The 18,101-nt window shown below is 38.8% G+C and overlaps 1 protein-coding gene across 1 annotated transcript in view; it reads left to right on the top strand.

Moving 5' to 3' along the window:
- The first annotated feature begins 6,088 nt into the window (after positions 1 to 6,088).
- Positions 6,089 to 18,101, top strand: part of LOC115006911 (epidermal growth factor receptor substrate 15-like 1) — a 68,838-nt gene continuing 56,825 nt past the window's right edge. Inside the window, exon 1 of the mRNA XM_029429537.1 lies at positions 6,089 to 6,187. Within this exon, the coding sequence (XP_029285397.1) occupies positions 6,089 to 6,187 (99 nt within the window). The remainder of the gene's footprint in view (positions 6,188 to 18,101) is intronic.

The following is an 18,101-nucleotide window of genomic DNA, read 5'->3' as shown; positions in this document are numbered from 1 at the left end:
GGATCCAAGACGCAGCTGTCTGACTGTCGGCTGCTGTAAGATGTGTACGTTTCTTCCTAGCAGTATAACTGGGCCACTTCTATTGGTTACAATGGACTGTCATATGTCAATGGAGGTCATATATCTGACCTATATACCTTATACTACTGTCTGTACTTGTACTTATACCTTCACTATATATTTTGCCTACTGAAACTGCTGCACATGTTCATACTTTATTTACAGAAGCGTATTCATATCTACAGCTTACTGTTTATTATATTACCCTTGTACATATGTATATTGCTCTGCACTTTAATGCTTTTTGCATTTCTAGTTAGATGCTGATCTGCATTTTGTTATGTCAGTAGAGTACTTGTAATGTAATGACAATAAAGTTCAATCTAATCTAATCATTACTCTTTGTTTCAACACCAAACATTGGAGCCACCATTCAAATAATAACAATAATAGCTTGTATTATTAAACATTTTACATATATGGAGTCAGACAACACCACATAACACCATAACAGAAAATAATAGTAGCACTGTTTGTCAGGGTTCACAGTTATATTATCTATGGGCCTTGGTGAACAGGAAGGCTCTCAGGAGTTCTGTGAAGGTGTCCATAGATGCAGCATTAGGGATCACCAGGAGAGAGTTCCAAAGGGGGAGGGCTGCCACACTGAAGGCTCTGTCCCCAAAAGTCCACAAGCTGATGTTGGGTGGTAAGCAGACCCACCTTCCAGGCGCGGTATAGGGGTGGAGGAGGTCTGAGAAGTACTCAGGAAATGGCAGTTTAGAGCTGAAATACAGCTGGAATAAGAATAGTAATTTGGCTGAAGCCAGCAGCACTCCATGTGCTGATGGAGTTGGGCGGCAACTGCTCTATTGCCATGTCCTCCTAATGTCAAAGTCACAGAAAATGTGAGCGGCCCACTGGAGAAAGATGTCCAAATTGGAAGGTGTGTGGCCAGGGGTGGACTGATGATGATACACACTGTAGTCCCCCACAGGTATTTCCAATCATATGTAGGCTATAGCAGTGGTTTCCAACGTGAGGGGCATGCCTTCAGCTTCACCAGTACACCGGTGGGTAGCGAGGAGAGACCACAGTGTGTTGTGTGTCTGGAGATACTAGCTTGTGACAGTTTGAAACCGAACAAGTTGAGAAGCCACTTGGAGACAACACATCAGGAGCACAAAGACAAACCAGTTGATTTCTTCAGGAAACAACTCCTAAACTGTCGCAGCAGAGTCACTTTACTGAAGCTGCATCTGTGCCTTCACACACTCAACTAAAAGTGATTTAGTTTTTTCTCTCAGGGAGCTGGTTAAGTTTTAAAAGCCAGAGAGGTAATTTTGAGAAAATATGTTGAAAGCAGAAATGCTGTTACACAATAAAAGTTACACTGTTAGACTTTTAATAATTCCACTGTAAAGTTGATTTGTCACTTTATTATCTATTTTGTTTTGTTAAATAATAAGTTGCAGTTTTATGAATTACAAAGTTTGGAAGCTAAAGATGTGTACATGTTTCGTAGGTATAGAATGGATGTAGTGGAAGTTGTTTTCATTGTCAGTTCCTCACTATAGGTGTTCCATAGAGTCACCCCTTCAACAGAAATACAAGAGTTTCTAACATTAATATTGACCCTTTGTTTCTTCAACATGCATATTCCTTTCAAATCATATAGACTTCTACTACTGACATATTGACTCTCTACTCTCTCAGAATAGTAGAGAACAGCATTTTTCATACAAGACTAATACTACTAAATCAAATGTAATTATATAGCCCAATACCACAAATTACACATCTGTCTCAGTGGGCTTTACAGACTGTACTACTACTACTACTACTACTACTACTACTAGTTATACTACTAGTTATACTTTCATCAGTTATGATCAAATTTGTTTTGTAAATGTGTTACATGTGTTTTTTTAAGAAGAGATACTCCTACAATAGTATATTATATATATATATATATATATATATATATATATATATATATATATATATATATATATATATATATATATATATATATATATATATATATATATATATATATATATATATATATATATATATATATATATATATATATATATATATATATATAAAAAATAGCTTTTGCAACTGATAATTCCTCCATCAATGCCATTAAATTTGTTCAACTAGTTCTAAATGTGTAATGCTGTTCACATTATATTTTGTGATAAAATAATCTAGTCTTCTATGAATATTTTTTCTCCAATATCTCTGAGCTAAGGAACAGATCAGTGATGAGAAACTACACTACACATGTATCAACATTTGCACCTGTTTGCTCTTACATTCTTAATATGAGTTTGTGAGATATAGGTTGCTGGTTTATTCTCTGGACTGGCAATATAAATCAGGATGTTAAATAAAGTTTTAAAAAGTACTACAACAGCAGAAGCTTTAAATCAGGGTATCTCAACGGGGGCGGTAGCACCCCTCAGGGGGCTTTCAGATAATATATTTGAAAGGGGGAGTTGATGTGTTTTTGGGGGCGTTTGTTTTATAGGCTCTGCTATGTTGTTAAATCTAAGATTTGAAAAAAAGAGAGAGCCAATAAACCAAATTCTGAATTGAATCTGACCAGTGTTCAGGCAACTTTGTGAGTTTTTAGACCTGTATTTTGCTGAGCGATAAAGTCTGCTTGAAAAAAAAAAAAAACAGCGCCGCCATCATACTCGTTTTCCGTTGGAACACTTAAGAGTGCAAATTGTTTTGCATTTCTGAGGTTGCTGTATTTAACACCAATTAAAGTTTGAATGTCTGACCCGTTTCTGATTGGCTATAGTCTTTGACACCATTAAAGTTTGAATCTCAAACTTCTTACCATTGCATTTGTTTAACACTCCTGAATAAAATGTCTATTTACATGTCTTTGTTTGCTCCCTGTGTACATGGTGTATTAGGGCAATTGAAGGTAAAAACAACAACAACAGGGCGTCCCGGTAGCTCAACCGGTAGCACACTAGTCCCATATACAAAGGCTTAGTCCTTGCCCACAGCGGCTACTAGTTCCAGTCTGACCTGTGGCATTTGCTGTATGTTGTTCCCTCTCTCTCCCCCTTTTACAATCTGCACTTCTCTATCATAAAGGCATGAAAATCCTGAAAATATAACTTCAACAACAATATGTTAATTATTAATTATTGTTATTATTATTATTATTATTATTAAAGTATTTAGAGAATTTGAGTTTTTATAATAACATAATATAGCAGCCTAATAATAAGAACAATTATATAATAATTTAAATACAAAATGTATATAATCAATATGTAATATAAATAATAAATACTAAGAATAATAATACAAACAGAATAATAATCAACATTGAAATTCAGGGGAAACAATTAGCTTACATTTTATTTGATGGGGGGAGGTAAGGGACCTGAATAATGGATAGGGGGCCCAAAAAAGGTTGAGAACCACTGCTTTAAATCCTGACTAGGCAATATCTTCCATAGCTCTTGCTAAACAGTTAGCAATCTATTATCCTTGTATATTAACCACAAATGTCATTTGAGATATATAGATAATGAATAATATAATAGACAAATACTATATATGATGTATGCACAGTACTTACTGGCACCAATGTACAGGGTATTGTGGTGGAACTGTAATATTACAGTGTACAGTGCCAAACTTACCTTGAAAATTAATCTTAAAATAATCTTTGTCGTATAACAAACCTATGTATACATTGTGCGTGTTGACTAATTAGTTATCAAGTTTCCATGTAGGGATCAGTGTTGTATCCCATGGTCATGCAGGGACCTGTAACACAGATTCTGGTGCCTCTCTGTGGCCGCTGCTGGTACAACTTCTGGAGCTTCAGTATTATTTTATCTCAAACCAAAGTTCACAGTCGTACATTGTAATTATAATCGAATCCACTGTTTGAACTGAACTGCTGTTTTGCGAGAAAATCTTTTGGATGGAGACTTTTTTTCTGATCTGATATTTCACTCTTGAATTGGGCTCATGAGGAAAACAGGAATCTACACAGCCTGTAAATAATAACATATTCCTGTGGGTGACATTTTTCCTGACTCTCAAAACTACTTTTATTAGGCTTCTGCTGAAGAAAATTAGCTGTCAGTGAGGAATAATGGCTGCCACTTGTTAAACCTTCTTTTATGAGCAAGATACTTGCAGAGGTGTACTTTAAAGACTGGCATTCCTAGTGTAGTCCATAGCCAGACTACAAGCCATCTTGTAATGGTTCATTTGACTGACCATTCTGAAACTTTGAATCAACATGGTGATTTAAATCTTGGACATATTCAATGATTGAGTGTAACTATGAGTTCTACATTGACCCAAGTTTGACTTAAGTTGACTTAAGTTTTCATGTCCTTGTATTTTACTTGATCAATCTTTTCTTTCTCTTTTATTCTTACACTCCACCAAATGTAAAGAGTAATGCTGTACTTTTAACTTCACTACATTAATTTTGTCCTATGCAGATGAATAATGTCCATAAATCACTGTTAAATGGTGATTTAAGATTAAACTATCCAACAGTTTATAAAGTTGTTCAAATGAGCTTCATCTGCAACAGTAAAATGTAGCTGACATATTAATGCATCAGTTATACAAATTCATTAACAAATTATATATTAATATTACACTGATGGGTATTCTGCTGCATGACAATAGTCTACTTATATTTTTGATACATGAACTATATTTTGAAGATAACATTTTGAATTAGGCATTTTACTTTTAAATTAAGCAGAGTGATAGGTTTAATTTAATTAGTCATGTAAGCAAAACGTACCGGTAATTATTTTACTTATCCCTTTTTACAGGTCCTGAAAGTTTCTGTATTTGGTTGTGTTTTCTGTATTTGCGGCGACTGTGTTATTAATATTGTCTTATTCATTTGTTTGTGTTTTCCCAATTTGCATATGTTAATTGCAGTGTGTTAAGCTCTTTGGCCTCCGTACACAGCTCATAAAAAATTGTAGCCTACTTTCATTTATTTACGACGTTATAGCATTAGGCAAATCATGTATAAAGAGAACGGGCGCCACCGTTTGCCATGAGGGACTCTTTTAATGCTGTCACTTTATTTTATGCACTTGGCTGACGTTGAAATATATAGTGTATTTGTCTTTCTTCTACTCATAGTCTACACATTCATTCTTCATAACGACCTAGTATAAAACTGCAGTGTTCCAGATTTGAACCGGGATTGCTGCGGCCACAATGCAGAGTACTAACCAGTATAATATCACGGCGTACTAACTCCTGGGATGGTTAGTAATCCTATAGTGTATCAATATTACAATCAAATCAAATCAAATCAAATCAAATCAAATCAATGACTATATACAGCATAGTAGCATAATTATAAAATACATTAATGTAGGCTACTCTACAATATAGTAATACATATCCATGGCTTTATAAAGAAACATTAATATCAATCATTTTAATAGTACGCTACTATGTTTTTGTGTTGTATGACTGTTCATATCTTAAGCATAAGCAGTTAGTCTTAACAGACACAATGAAACTACAGTATGCTCACGCAAAAGCAGAAAAAGAAAAGTGGTGAAGAAAGCAACAATGCATTGCTTACCTGGTGTCGCAGTTGGAGGATTTGTTGAAGAAGACAGTAAACAGCCATTAAGATAATGAAATGGCAATATAAAGCCAATTGATCAATTAAGGCCAATCATAAATGGTACACATCAAAACAAGGACAATAAAATGAATGCATGTTTGAAATTAATTAAAATCATTGTGTGGTTGTTTTGGAACCAGTAACTCTCCTCAGTAACACTCAGATCACACTTTTCGCCCACATACCCTGAATACAGCGGGAGAGAAAAGTTGTTTACCTCCGATCTTGTACGATGCAAGCCGAGTGTTTCCGAAAAGTAACTCGTGGTTTCATTTCATTGGCTAGACGCTTGTCCAATGAGCTGCGGCCATCTGTGCAGGGCTTGTTGCTGTTGAAATGTTCTGATTACAATTCCTCGAGTTTTATTAGCTGATTTCACCGCAAATCTGCTCTCTTTGGCACCGATGAGAAGAAGCTGCCAGCATGAAGCTTCCAGTGGCGATTCTCGCAGTTCTTGCATCGATAGCTGTCACTATTGACGCCACCGTCTACTTCCAGGAACAGTTTGTGGATGGAGGTCCAGTAACTTATAGCCAATTCATCAAGATATTGTATCTGGATTCTCTGGGGGATGAAAGCCAGTGGAAGCTGTATAGGACGGGGTGATGTGGTCCTGGTCGGAGTGGTGAGAAGACGGGGGTTCTGGATGTTTTTGGAGTTTATTATGATTTTTTGAGGGTAACCATAGAGGAGGCTGTTACAACACGTCCAGACGGGAGGTGATAAGGCGTGGATGAGGATTTCTGCAGCTGTGGAGGAGAGGGATGGACGAGACAGGCAATGTTTCTAAAGATGGAAGAAGGCTGTCTGTGAGCAGTTTAGTCGTGTTGGTGGAAGGAAGAGAGGTTTGATCAAAGATGATGCCAAGATTCCGATGTGAGGGAGGTGGAAACTGAGGAAGCGTCAATGACGAGGGTGAAGTTGTGTGGTGGATTTGGAGTGTTTTTGGTCCAATGATGATGATTTTGGATTTTTCAGTTTAGTTTAGGAAATTGAGCAGGATTTTATGACTTTGACTTGGTGGAATGAGAGCTGGATATCATCGGCACAGCAGTGGAATTGGAGAACATGACTGCAGATTATGTGACTAAGGGGGAACAGGTACAGGATGAAGAGGAGGGGGCCAAGATCTTAACACGTCCCCACTCAGAGAGTTATGATTCGAACCAAAGAGAGGGCAGTGCGGTGATGTTGAAGGTGGTTTCAAGTCGTGGTGAGGAGGATGGAGTGATTGATGGTGTCATAATGACTATTTCGTGCAGAAGTTACTTTAGAAGTAGAGTAGGGCTTTCTGGCACAACATTACGTACTTCCAAGATGCATGGAAAACATCTGAAGAGGTCAAAAGTCTGTTAAAACATTATAATTAATATTATTATGTTCCCTTGGCGAGTGTTGCTTGAGATCTGACCTCTTGGGTGGTAGTTACAATGCCATTTAAGTAGAATGTTACAATACAGAAATTTTGTAGCTCTACCAGTGTGTTTTTTTTTTCGTCCAGAAATCAGTGTAAACCGTCAAAATTCTAAATGTTTTATCCCTTTACTTTGTAATTGTCATATAGCAGTGTTTTCCCTACTGTTGTTTCATGGGGGGCGTGCCCCCCCTGAAATTCAAGGTGTTTTTTGTGGTTTTTTCAATTTAATTTTTTTAAATATATTCCAACCTCACTTTTTCACATTGAACAGGTGCTCTTTTATTAAATAAACCTAACGTTAATGTTTATCTAATTTATTTGCACGTTCAGTGTATCTTTGCGCTTTCACATTCTGACCTCCGCTGTGTTTTGCGAAGTCGGGGCTTCGCTCCCGACACACACGTGTGCACACACCTACAGTCAGAGACAGAGCGGAGGAAAGGAGAGGAGGGAACTAAATAGAATCCGCGCCACGCCGTCATTGCAAACCGTAATGAATAGTAGATGACAGAACATGAACATTTGTTTTTACTAATTAAAAAAATGTCGATGCAATCAATGGAGGATGTGAAAAGAACCATAAAACAACAGTGAATTATTGTATCGTAGTCTGTTCATACATGTTAATATCCAGCCAGACTGAAGAAACTCTTTATAAGATCAGCTCTGTATATATGCACATCTCTCCATTCCTAACCTCACATGGAGCACTGCAGTTTATAACAGGTTAAATATTTGCAGAGATAAGTGCAAGCAGTCCTGTAAACTATTTTGTTAGTTGCCTCAATGCTCTGAGTGAATTTCAGTTCCCTGGTAAGCAGTAATGCAGATAACGTCTAAGGCTTTTAATTGGAGAAAGAACGGAAGAGTTGAAGCTGTAATGTGCCGTCACTGCCTTTGACAAGTTGAGAGCAATAAAGAGTTTGTCATTCTTGGTTTCAGTTGAACGAGCTTCTGTGTATTATTGTAATACCTTCATAAGTATAGGAGCCATAATCTATAATCCTTGGGCTACAGTACTTAGTGCCACATTTTGCTCCATGAGTCTGCTTTTCTCAACAAGCCGTGGATGGTCGGCAAGAGCACTTGTATTTGCAGTTTGCAATATAGAACAGGGCCACTATGCCTGCAGCACGTAGAACAGAGGGCCACTGCACACTGCCCAGCTGAGGTATATCGATGCAACTTAGAAATACGCCTGTTGTTCAGACACTGTCTTTCTTAAAGGCTTGTCATATCAAACATATCGTATGACAGAAACGTATGCCGGCACATACGCACATATCGCCAATAGGTTGATATAAATTAAGGGTAAGTTGTGATCTTTTGAAGGACGCAACGATACGCCGAACACGCCAGACATACACAGTTCCGTATGGCAAACATATGCCGGCGTATATGAAAATTTGCTCAAAATGTGTCGAGTCCAAATACGTCCAACTTTCCATAGCGGTGTTGTAGCTTATGTATACTACGAATACATAACAAATTATTATACGTATGTCAAACATTGATAGCTTATCACTTACCTATTAAAACGTATCAGAACGTCTGGCCACGGAGCTGGAAAAGTGCCATTTGGTTCACGCCATGCTGATGCTGAGAACGGTAGATGCTGAACGCTAGCTGTACTGTAAACACGTTTAATAAGTTTCACTCCGTCGTCAGGCATAATCTTAACTCGTTATCAATAAATTGGCTGTAGGATCACCGTCACCGACGTAGCCTATATCTAACGTACCTCTAACGTAGTCACGTAGGATTCACGTACGTATTTACGTAGGTAAATATTAATCTACGTGATTCGTATTCACGTATGTCTAACATCACGTAACGTCTGCATATCGTTGAAGCACACGTCGGGTACGTCCGGTAATTTTGAACATGCTCAAAACATCAGCGTTTAACAACGCACCCCAGCGTAACACAGTGAGCTCTTACGAATACTACTTATACCTATCCTTATATCTACGTAAACCAGCATGTTGCCGATATTTGTATACACCATATTTTGTATACTTATGCATTTGTGGCATTCGTCTGATACATTTTGTATTAGTAGTGATGTGCTATCAATAGTTAGACATGCGTATCTGTATATGTTCCTTTTCCGATCCGATGAAAAGTGTGCAATATTCACTTATTTTCTATCAAACCACTTGGTACTTTTTTTATTCTATTAATTATTGTTTATTGCCTTTTATTTCATATGTTCTTTGCTGTGACAAGATCATTTCCCCGTTGTGGACTAATAAGGATTGTTTTCTGATAAAACGGAAGAATGACTATAAAAAAAGTTTCGCAGGATGTTTAAAAAAAAAATGGCCCTTGATAGGAAAAGGTTCCCCACCCCTGTACTAATGGAACAGTACAGGGCAAATTACACTTCACATTAATGATCAAGTCTGAGAAGCTGGGCTAATACCAGTAAACCTCTGCTGATGTGCATTAATAGAGCATAACATCAAGTGCAGCGTTTCCCCTACTGTTGTTTCAGGGGGGTGCGCCCCCCCCCCCCCCCCCCTGAAATTCAAGGTGGTTTTTTTTCCTAGTTTTTTTATTTAATACACTCACAACCACAACTCACTTTTACACTTGAACAGGTGCTCTTTTATTAATTAACTCAATCGCTTATGTTCATCAAATTTAGGTCACGTTTCAGTATTTTACTTGCATTCACATTTCTCCTCGCGTGTTTGCGAAGGGAAGGGCTTAGCTCCCGACAACACACGTGCACACCAACCTACAGTCAGAGACAGAGCGGAGGAAAGGAGAGGAGGGAACTAAATAGAACTGCGCCACGCACCACTCATTTTACCACTGTTGAAAGGTGTCATTTGTTGAGTCCACAAGATCAGAATGATTTCAACATAATTGTGAAATATGGTTTAGAGCCTGTAAGCAACATTATCTACATGTGGAATGGCTTTGAGATAGTGTAAAAAGGGCAAGTATAGTTAAAAAACTAGGAGAGAAACTAACAAAATGTTCCAATGTGGTTGTGTAAAGGCCTCAATATCTTCATGTAAAGTGCCTTCTGGATCATCTAACAGTGTTGGCACAACACTGTGAGATGCTGTATCCAACATGTTTTTGTATATAAAAACAAACTCTTTGACAATCACACCTACCTTATGAAGCAGTTGGCCAGGTGTAGAGTTTGAGCTTCTCTCATGCTGGTGGAAATTTTCTCTAACTGGACCTTTTAGAAATTTAGTTGAATACCCCTGCTCTCACACATCATCATTCTCACCAGCTGATGCTTTTCTCCAACACGCTATGAATGTTCCTTTGCGTTTCACAACTTGTGTGTTGTTATATTGACAGGCATTGCATCTATGAATGTAACACAACTGCCTGTCTTTCTTCACGTGGCGCGCTCTACTCACTCACACCCTTACTGTGAGACAGAAGCGGCAGGCAGAGCAAAGTCAGTACATCGTTCTGAATTCTATTTTTTTTTTTTTTTTTACTTTTACAAGCAGTGGCCTTATTGGGCAACTAGCGTATTGTATTTACTTGCCGACGTATGTTGGACCCTGTGTCGATTTGGCAGTTTCAGTGTTAGAGTCACAGTAGAGGAGATGGGGGCAGTTGTACATCTCAAATTGCACCAATCAGAATTAACTTGTCAATGAAAAAATTAACAGCAACCAAATTAAACTTTAAGCCTATGGAATTAATTTACAGGTTCCATAACCCTTATGAAGTGATATGAATTGTGTTAAGGTTTTTTATAAATAATATTCTATTTTGTGATATAATCATGTGAACAGTTTGACACCCTCAAAGAATTGGAATCAAGAACCGTTAAGAACCGGAATAAGCAGACCCAAATTCGTTAAAATCCAAATATACAAACCCTAGATGTCAGCTTTTCACCCCCATCTCCGTGTGTGGACAACAGGTATTAACATAGGTAGAAACCCTTTAGGCAAACAATGCGTCATCAAACTATTGCCTTTATTGGCCGACTGAAGTCAAACCTCCCACATACAGTACATCTGGGATACAGTACATGTGTCTGCCGATGCTTCTTCTTTCTACCATTCTGCTCAGTTCATTATATGGATGAGAAATAAATGCTCAGAGTGCAGCCTGTACAAACGGCTGTCCTTTCATGTCACAACATCAATACAACTGAAGAGTTTGTTGATTCTTTCATGTGGGGTAATGAGGGAGGGGAGTGGGACAAAGATGGAGCCACAGCATCCCAGAGGTCATCAACTTTTTATTAAGCCAACTGCCTGGGTGCTACTGTTCACTTAATACTTTTTCTACAGCATGTACACATATGGGTGTTCACTGCCTCTATATAGGGGTGCACACACTTTTTCGGCTGTGAGCTAACTTTTAAAGGAGCAGGTCAAATGACTACAGTATTAAAAAATGCTAAATATATGTATTTATATAGTACTGATATATACTTTAAATATACAATATATGTTGGCGTACCTTGCTATACTGCATCAACCCGGATGGCACAATACAATTCAATACATTCTGGTCACTACCTTACTCTGATGACTTGCACTGAACAGTCAGCCAGGTTTGCAAAGTCCGGACAGTAACTGCAGGAACCGCCTCAAATCAATCAAATCAAATGTATTTATATCAGCCCAATATCACAAATTATACATTTGTCTCAGTGTGCTTTACAGACTGTACAGATACGACACCCTCTGTCCTTAGACCCTCACACCACACAGGAAAAATTCCCTAAAAGAAACCCCACAATTAAAGGGGGAAACATGTTTAAACCTCAGGGAGAGCAACTGAGGAGGGATCCCTCTCCCAGACGGACACATCAGTAGATGACGTAACAGGATAAACAACATGTACAAATACAACATCCAGTAGGCTCATCCAAGCACTCAAGCAGCTTTCAATGATCATCAGTTGTGGTGGATCGTTACGTGACTTGATCTCTCATGTGGGAAAAGGCTGACTTGCATAAATAAGAAGAGCCACTAATGCAGGGAAGGAGGAGCACATGTCCTCATGTTGGTACTTTTCCTCTGTGATTAAGTTCCAAAACTGTCCATGAGCCCTGAACTTCAGCTGAATGTCACCTGTCAGCATCTCATCCTCCACTGCAGATGAGTTCAGGTGAAACAGGGTGGCAATTTTTGATGTGAGTGATCAATTTCAATATCATCCCTAAATGGGTAGCACATAAATGTAGCAATTGGCCCAGTAAAGCAAAGTCTTAAAACCATTTGTTAAAGTCTGACAGACAATTTCAATCTGCCCTGTGTCGTCGCTGTACGTCAGGTTGCACACATGCTTCCCTCGGTCTCCAATCATGGCGCTGCGCTTTGATGACAAAGTTTATTTTTTCATTTGAAAGCATTAACTGAGCTGATCATGTTGACCATGGTTTTGTCTTTTCCTCCGCACTCGAAATTAAGCCATTCAACATGTTTGTCAGATCGGTTAAAAATGCCAGTCCAGCAGCCACTGATGTCATTAAGTTGCTTGTATCTGCATCTTTATTGACAAGGAGAAACTCCCTTACCTCCGGACAGAGCTCTAGCGATCTACCCACACTACAACTCCATCACCCTTTTGGGACGGAGGAGGAATGTTGCGCAAAGCAATGCAGTAAACACTGAATTGCACATAAATTAGATAGATAACAAACGTTTAGTTTATTAATAAAAGAGCACCTGTTCAATGTGAAAAGTGAGTGTGTGAGGCGAATGCCCCCCCTGAAACAATGGTAGGGGAAACACTGCGTTAACATTGTTCAATATTGCGATGACTTGCATTAAATAAACATATTGAAGTGTGAATATATGCTATACATTTCCTTTTTCACCTGGTTGTTTTTAAATTAAATCAGAACCGGAATACATTTTATATTTTGAATATAATTATGCAAATGTTTCTAGAGCAGCAACAGTAATGATTACAACAGTAAAGTCACTATATAAACTTGTTATAAACTAAATCTCACAGCAAACTATCTAAATGTCAATAAGTAATTGATTATCCTGAATGAAAGAATGAAGAACAGACATTGTCTTTCCTCCGTCCTCTGTCATCCTCAGAGGCTGGACAACTGCAGCTAAGCTGCTGCAAAGCTAAACAGTTAACACTACATATACCGTAACAGCTTTTGTTTTAGCTTGTTAACTATTTGCTATTGTCATTCAGTGAGATAAGGTGAATGATCTTGTTCCAAACTATAGGCTGAGGAAAGAACAACAGTGTTTGGCCAAAGTAGTGATGGAGGTTAGATTTTGCTCAGCAATCCCCATCCTCGCACACAGCTCAGTCATGTTGAATACCTGGTCTCTTTATGTCCCAGAGCAGGAGATGCTGCTAGAGACAACACAAGTATATGTGACAGATATGGCAGCGCTTAGTGGCTTGAGCACGGGGTATGAATATTTTAATCCATGCTGCCTGCACAACACATAAGCTCAGTGCCCCCCCTACTGCTGGGATCAAATGTCAAGCTGGCTGTCAGACACGTCGACACGTGCATGTCTCAAGTTCACAATGACCATTAAAAGAAGTATGAACAGTAGATTGTTAAAAAAAAAAGAAAACATCAGCTGTTCTCCCATTTTGTATTTAGTTATTCGCTGTATTTGTATTTTAGGTATTTCATTTAGTCTTGTGAATAATGGCCAAAATATTTCCACTGCAACCACAAAGAGTTTTTAAGAGAATTCCTATTAACAGCTTCTTTTAAGAGCAAATAATTGTGGCCTTGTTCAACAATCATGCTGGGAGAAATCACAGAAGAATTGGAATGCAATCACCACAACACATGGTGAGTTTGGACAGCAGCTGCAAGCACACATACTGCATTAACCTAAACATACACAATCTATTTATATGCATATATTTCCAACGAGTGCAAGCAAAAATGACTGAAGGTTGTTGAAAGCAATCTAGAAAAATACCACGGACCAGAAAAATATAAGTGGCCTCACCTAAAGTTAAGCTATGAAACTTCACACTAGTTCAAATGTATGTGTGAGATATCCGCACAAAACTAAGAATGTTTCTGTTGCTTCTTGCAAACCAAAAAAAAATGAGTGCACTGGAAATTAATATGTTTGTGTTTCAAACACACTGCCAGTTCCTCTTTGACAAGATTGGCTGAACACACATCTTTCTGGGGAGGTTTTGTTAAGAGGCACAAAAAGAAGACTCATAAGAGAATGAGTTTACATTATAACAGAAAAGCAGCACACATTGTGAGCTACAACCAGGGAATGTTGGACATTATTCATTGATAAATAATTTATAATCTGCATATCTATACATTCATGACCTAAATCACTTCAACAGTCAAAACAACAATGTAAATATACATTATCACCCAACTCAACCAACATAAACCTGATCAACATCAGCGGGTCAGGGTTAGACTGACTGGCTGAAAATGCTGCCGCTATTCCTGTAATTCCCTTTCTCCGGTCTGAGTGAAACCAAAATATCCATCATGGCAAGAAGCAGGTCCACTTTGTGGTGTCTGGTACGATGCTTTCCTCCTTGATTGTGCAAAACACGTAATAGTTCAATTTTTGTCATCAAAATTACAATCAGGCCACTGCTTGCATTCAAGCCATTATGTCAACAATGGACCCTCCATGCTGATAATATCTTGATACACATCACAACATCTGATCACAAGACTAAATGCTATGTCCATCAGTAATCAATTATAGCCTACTGCATGCACTTGTGTGAATTATGATGGTGCATTTTGACCAGATCAATGGGTTGAGTGAACTAAGCCTCTGATCTGTGTGATGGGACTCTGACAAACATGCCTGGATTGTATAATGCTCCAAAGCCCACAGGCAGACCCAACTAGTGATTTACATGAGGTCGAATAAACCCTGCAACCAAATTTACCAGCCATCAATTATTACTCAGCCTATGAGCTTGCTTGCTGCTGGGAGAAACTGTCATGTCTATATTCAAGATGCGGCCCACGCCCTCACTTCAGAGGCAATAAACGTAATAAATGTACATTTTTGTACATCTTAGCTTTGTGCTGCTACAGAACACGGGTTAGGGGAGGCTGGATTTAGTTACATGAGTAACGCCAACTCAATGCAAATTCCGAGATGATTTAATTGTTTACTTGAGCATGGAAAGTTTACATGCCAGGTACACACATGGAAATTGTTCTGCATTATTAACATATGCTCTCGAATACAAAAAATATCGATTAAACTAAGCAACTCTTAATCCAGTAAAACGATTTGTGTGTGTGGTTCACCAGCACTGGGAGATTATGGCGAACAGCGAGGACCAGTTCTGAAATGGAAATTATACTAATGACTAATTTCGTTCATTGAAAGATTACATGGACACATTTCCCACGGAGAATACTCATTCTAAAATGGATTTAAACTATGTTGTCATGAAATACTTGAATTGTGCCATTAAGCAAGTTCATATGAAATTGCCCTCATTCGGGCACATACGGGGACCCAGGGGCTTTTCTGCATCTCGACAACTACTGGCTAAATACGATGGTGTTAGAAAGCTTTCAGGATGGTGCCCACACTTCTCTCATTTCCAGAGCCTCCTCTCATGGGAGGCGCCCATCCATCATGAGATGAGGGATGCTGCGATGGAGGATTGGGGTAACCTGGCGAGTCAAGCCTCAGCCCACACTCGTAATGGGTGCATAACGTTAGGTGGTTTGCTGCTAGCATCCAGCTACAAGGGCAGGTTAGCTGCATTCCACAAGAGACGGCAATTTAGACCGACAGGTGCAACAGCATCACATCAATCATCATCATCATCATCATCACCAGCCGTACACAGCAAAGCCCCCCTACCCGCTCCTTCCACCTTGAAAAATATCCACAAAGAAAATGTCCAAGCCAACAACCAACGATCTAATGAGCGGACACAAAAACAAGCCTGAATTCATAGACATGTTTTACATCATACAATTGTTGATCGTGTGAGCGAATAATTGGCAAGCTAGCTAACACCCGCTTCTGCAAAGCGACTAAATGAAGCGCTGTTAGCCTCGTCGCTGGGCTGGCTGCCTCCCTCTTCTCTCAGATAAAGGATCGAATAAAACAGTGAGCTGGAGAAAATTACAGCATGTATGTTGTTAGCCACCTCTCTGCCTTTTTCACACGGTCCTTAAAATCCGTTTAGAATAAATCCCACATCGGCTCCCATGTTGCCGAAATTGCGGTCGTCGCAGTCAACGAGTCACTCCTTCCAGACCAGTGTTAAGCTATCACAATGACGAACACACATCCGATCGTTAACTTCACAATAAAAGCTTTCTCACCAATTGTGTCATGTGCCACCTATTTTGGATATAGACTATAGAAGTAGACTGCCGCAGAAAATGTAAATTAGTTACGGTACTTAGACAAAACATGTAAGAGTTTAATGTCAAACACTCATAGTCTGTATATACAGGACTGTCGAGAGAAAACTTACAACAATACTTTTTTCAGAACCTATAGACTCACAAATCAGTATTTCAAAAAACATCACCATGGAGTTCAGCTTAACTGTCACATCAGAGTGACTAAGTTCTGCACTTTCCTTATAGAAAGACAAAGATGGCAAGAAAAAGCAACTAACGACAGATGTTCAACTAACAATTTTATTCTGAACTTAACATTCAACACCTCCGTTATTAGTCTGGCTACTTTTTAGCTAACTTAATGCCAAAGGGAACGCGCACTGGTTTTTTCAAGTGGTGATGCATTCATGTTTAATGAAAAGGCTGTGTATATATGGAATTCTTGTTGTAATGTATTGCTCACCCAAGATTTCAGCGGCGTACATTTGTATTACTTTGTCAGGGTTTGGGGGATGGTAGTCAGTCTCAGCATACTCTGGAGCACCCTGGACTTGTCTTCACACTGCATGACGGGCTACCACACTAACACAGACACTCCCATTCATTTCCTGAGAACTATGTTGAGACACCCACCCTGTGACTGTGGGATGAATTTTCATGCGAACATAGAGAAAGCATGTGACTCACAAACCAGGAATCTAACAACTTCAGGATGAACTCAGACATCACTTGCATGGAATTCCAGGTAGCCTACTATAGCAAATAGTTTATTTTCATTTCAAAGAAACCCAGCAAAGTTAAACCTCCACCAAAGTAATTTTGTGATCACAGCCCTTTTAAATCACAATTGAAAGGCATAATTTTTCAATATTCTCCTTACTCTTCACTGAGTTAGTCATGTTATTAATGCAGATAACATAACATCACAGTACAGTTTGCTTTCATCTCATACCAAACCCAGGAACTCAATGTTATTATCCTCTAACCTCAAGGCTGGATCACCAACCAAGCAACTCCCGGAAGGGCACTAAAAGCCCCTCCAAATTAATTAGATAGTTGGTTGGTGTTTTTAGTGAGTGAGTGATTGAGTGAGTGAGTAGGGTTAGTTAGTTAGTAGGGTTAGTTGTTAGTAGGGTTAGTGTTAGTTCGTTGTTGTTGTTGTGGGTTGTTGTTTGTTGTTCGTTGTTGTTGTGGGCTGTTGTTGTTTGGGTTGTTGGTTGTGATGAGTGGGTTAGTTAGTGGGTTTTTGAGTTGATTAGGGTTGCTTAGTGAGGAAATGAGTTGTTAGTGAGTGAGTGAGTGGTTGGCTACTTATTTGTTGGTTGGTTAGTTACTTAGTTTTTTTGTTAGTTAACATGTTTGGCTGTTGGTTGGTGATTTAGTGTAAGATAGTGTTTATTTTGTGTTGTTAGTTGTTAGTTCGGAACCTTATTGACTAGATTGTGAAAATATCTTAGACTCACACACATTGTTTGTTGGAGGCCGTTGACTGTGGTACAGGTCCCTCTGCTGGCGAAATTGCGCAAACTGCGCCTTTAAGCACATGGTGATGCGCAGTCAGTAATTAAGAGGAATAGTGAGAGGTATGTGGGACTTAAGTTGTGGACTTAACTTTCATATAAGTGGTGTGAGTTGTGTGCATCTCTGAAGAACAGTGAGTAAAACCAGTTTCTTACGACTGAACGGAACATTTATTGACCTTTCACAGC

This window comes from Cottoperca gobio, chromosome 4 (assembly GCF_900634415.1).
Source record: "Cottoperca gobio chromosome 4, fCotGob3.1, whole genome shotgun sequence".
NCBI classification, from domain to species: Eukaryota; Metazoa; Chordata; class Actinopteri; order Perciformes; family Bovichtidae; genus Cottoperca; species Cottoperca gobio.
The sequence above is the reverse complement of the archived record's forward strand: the minus strand, read 5'-3'. Positions and strand labels throughout refer to the sequence as shown.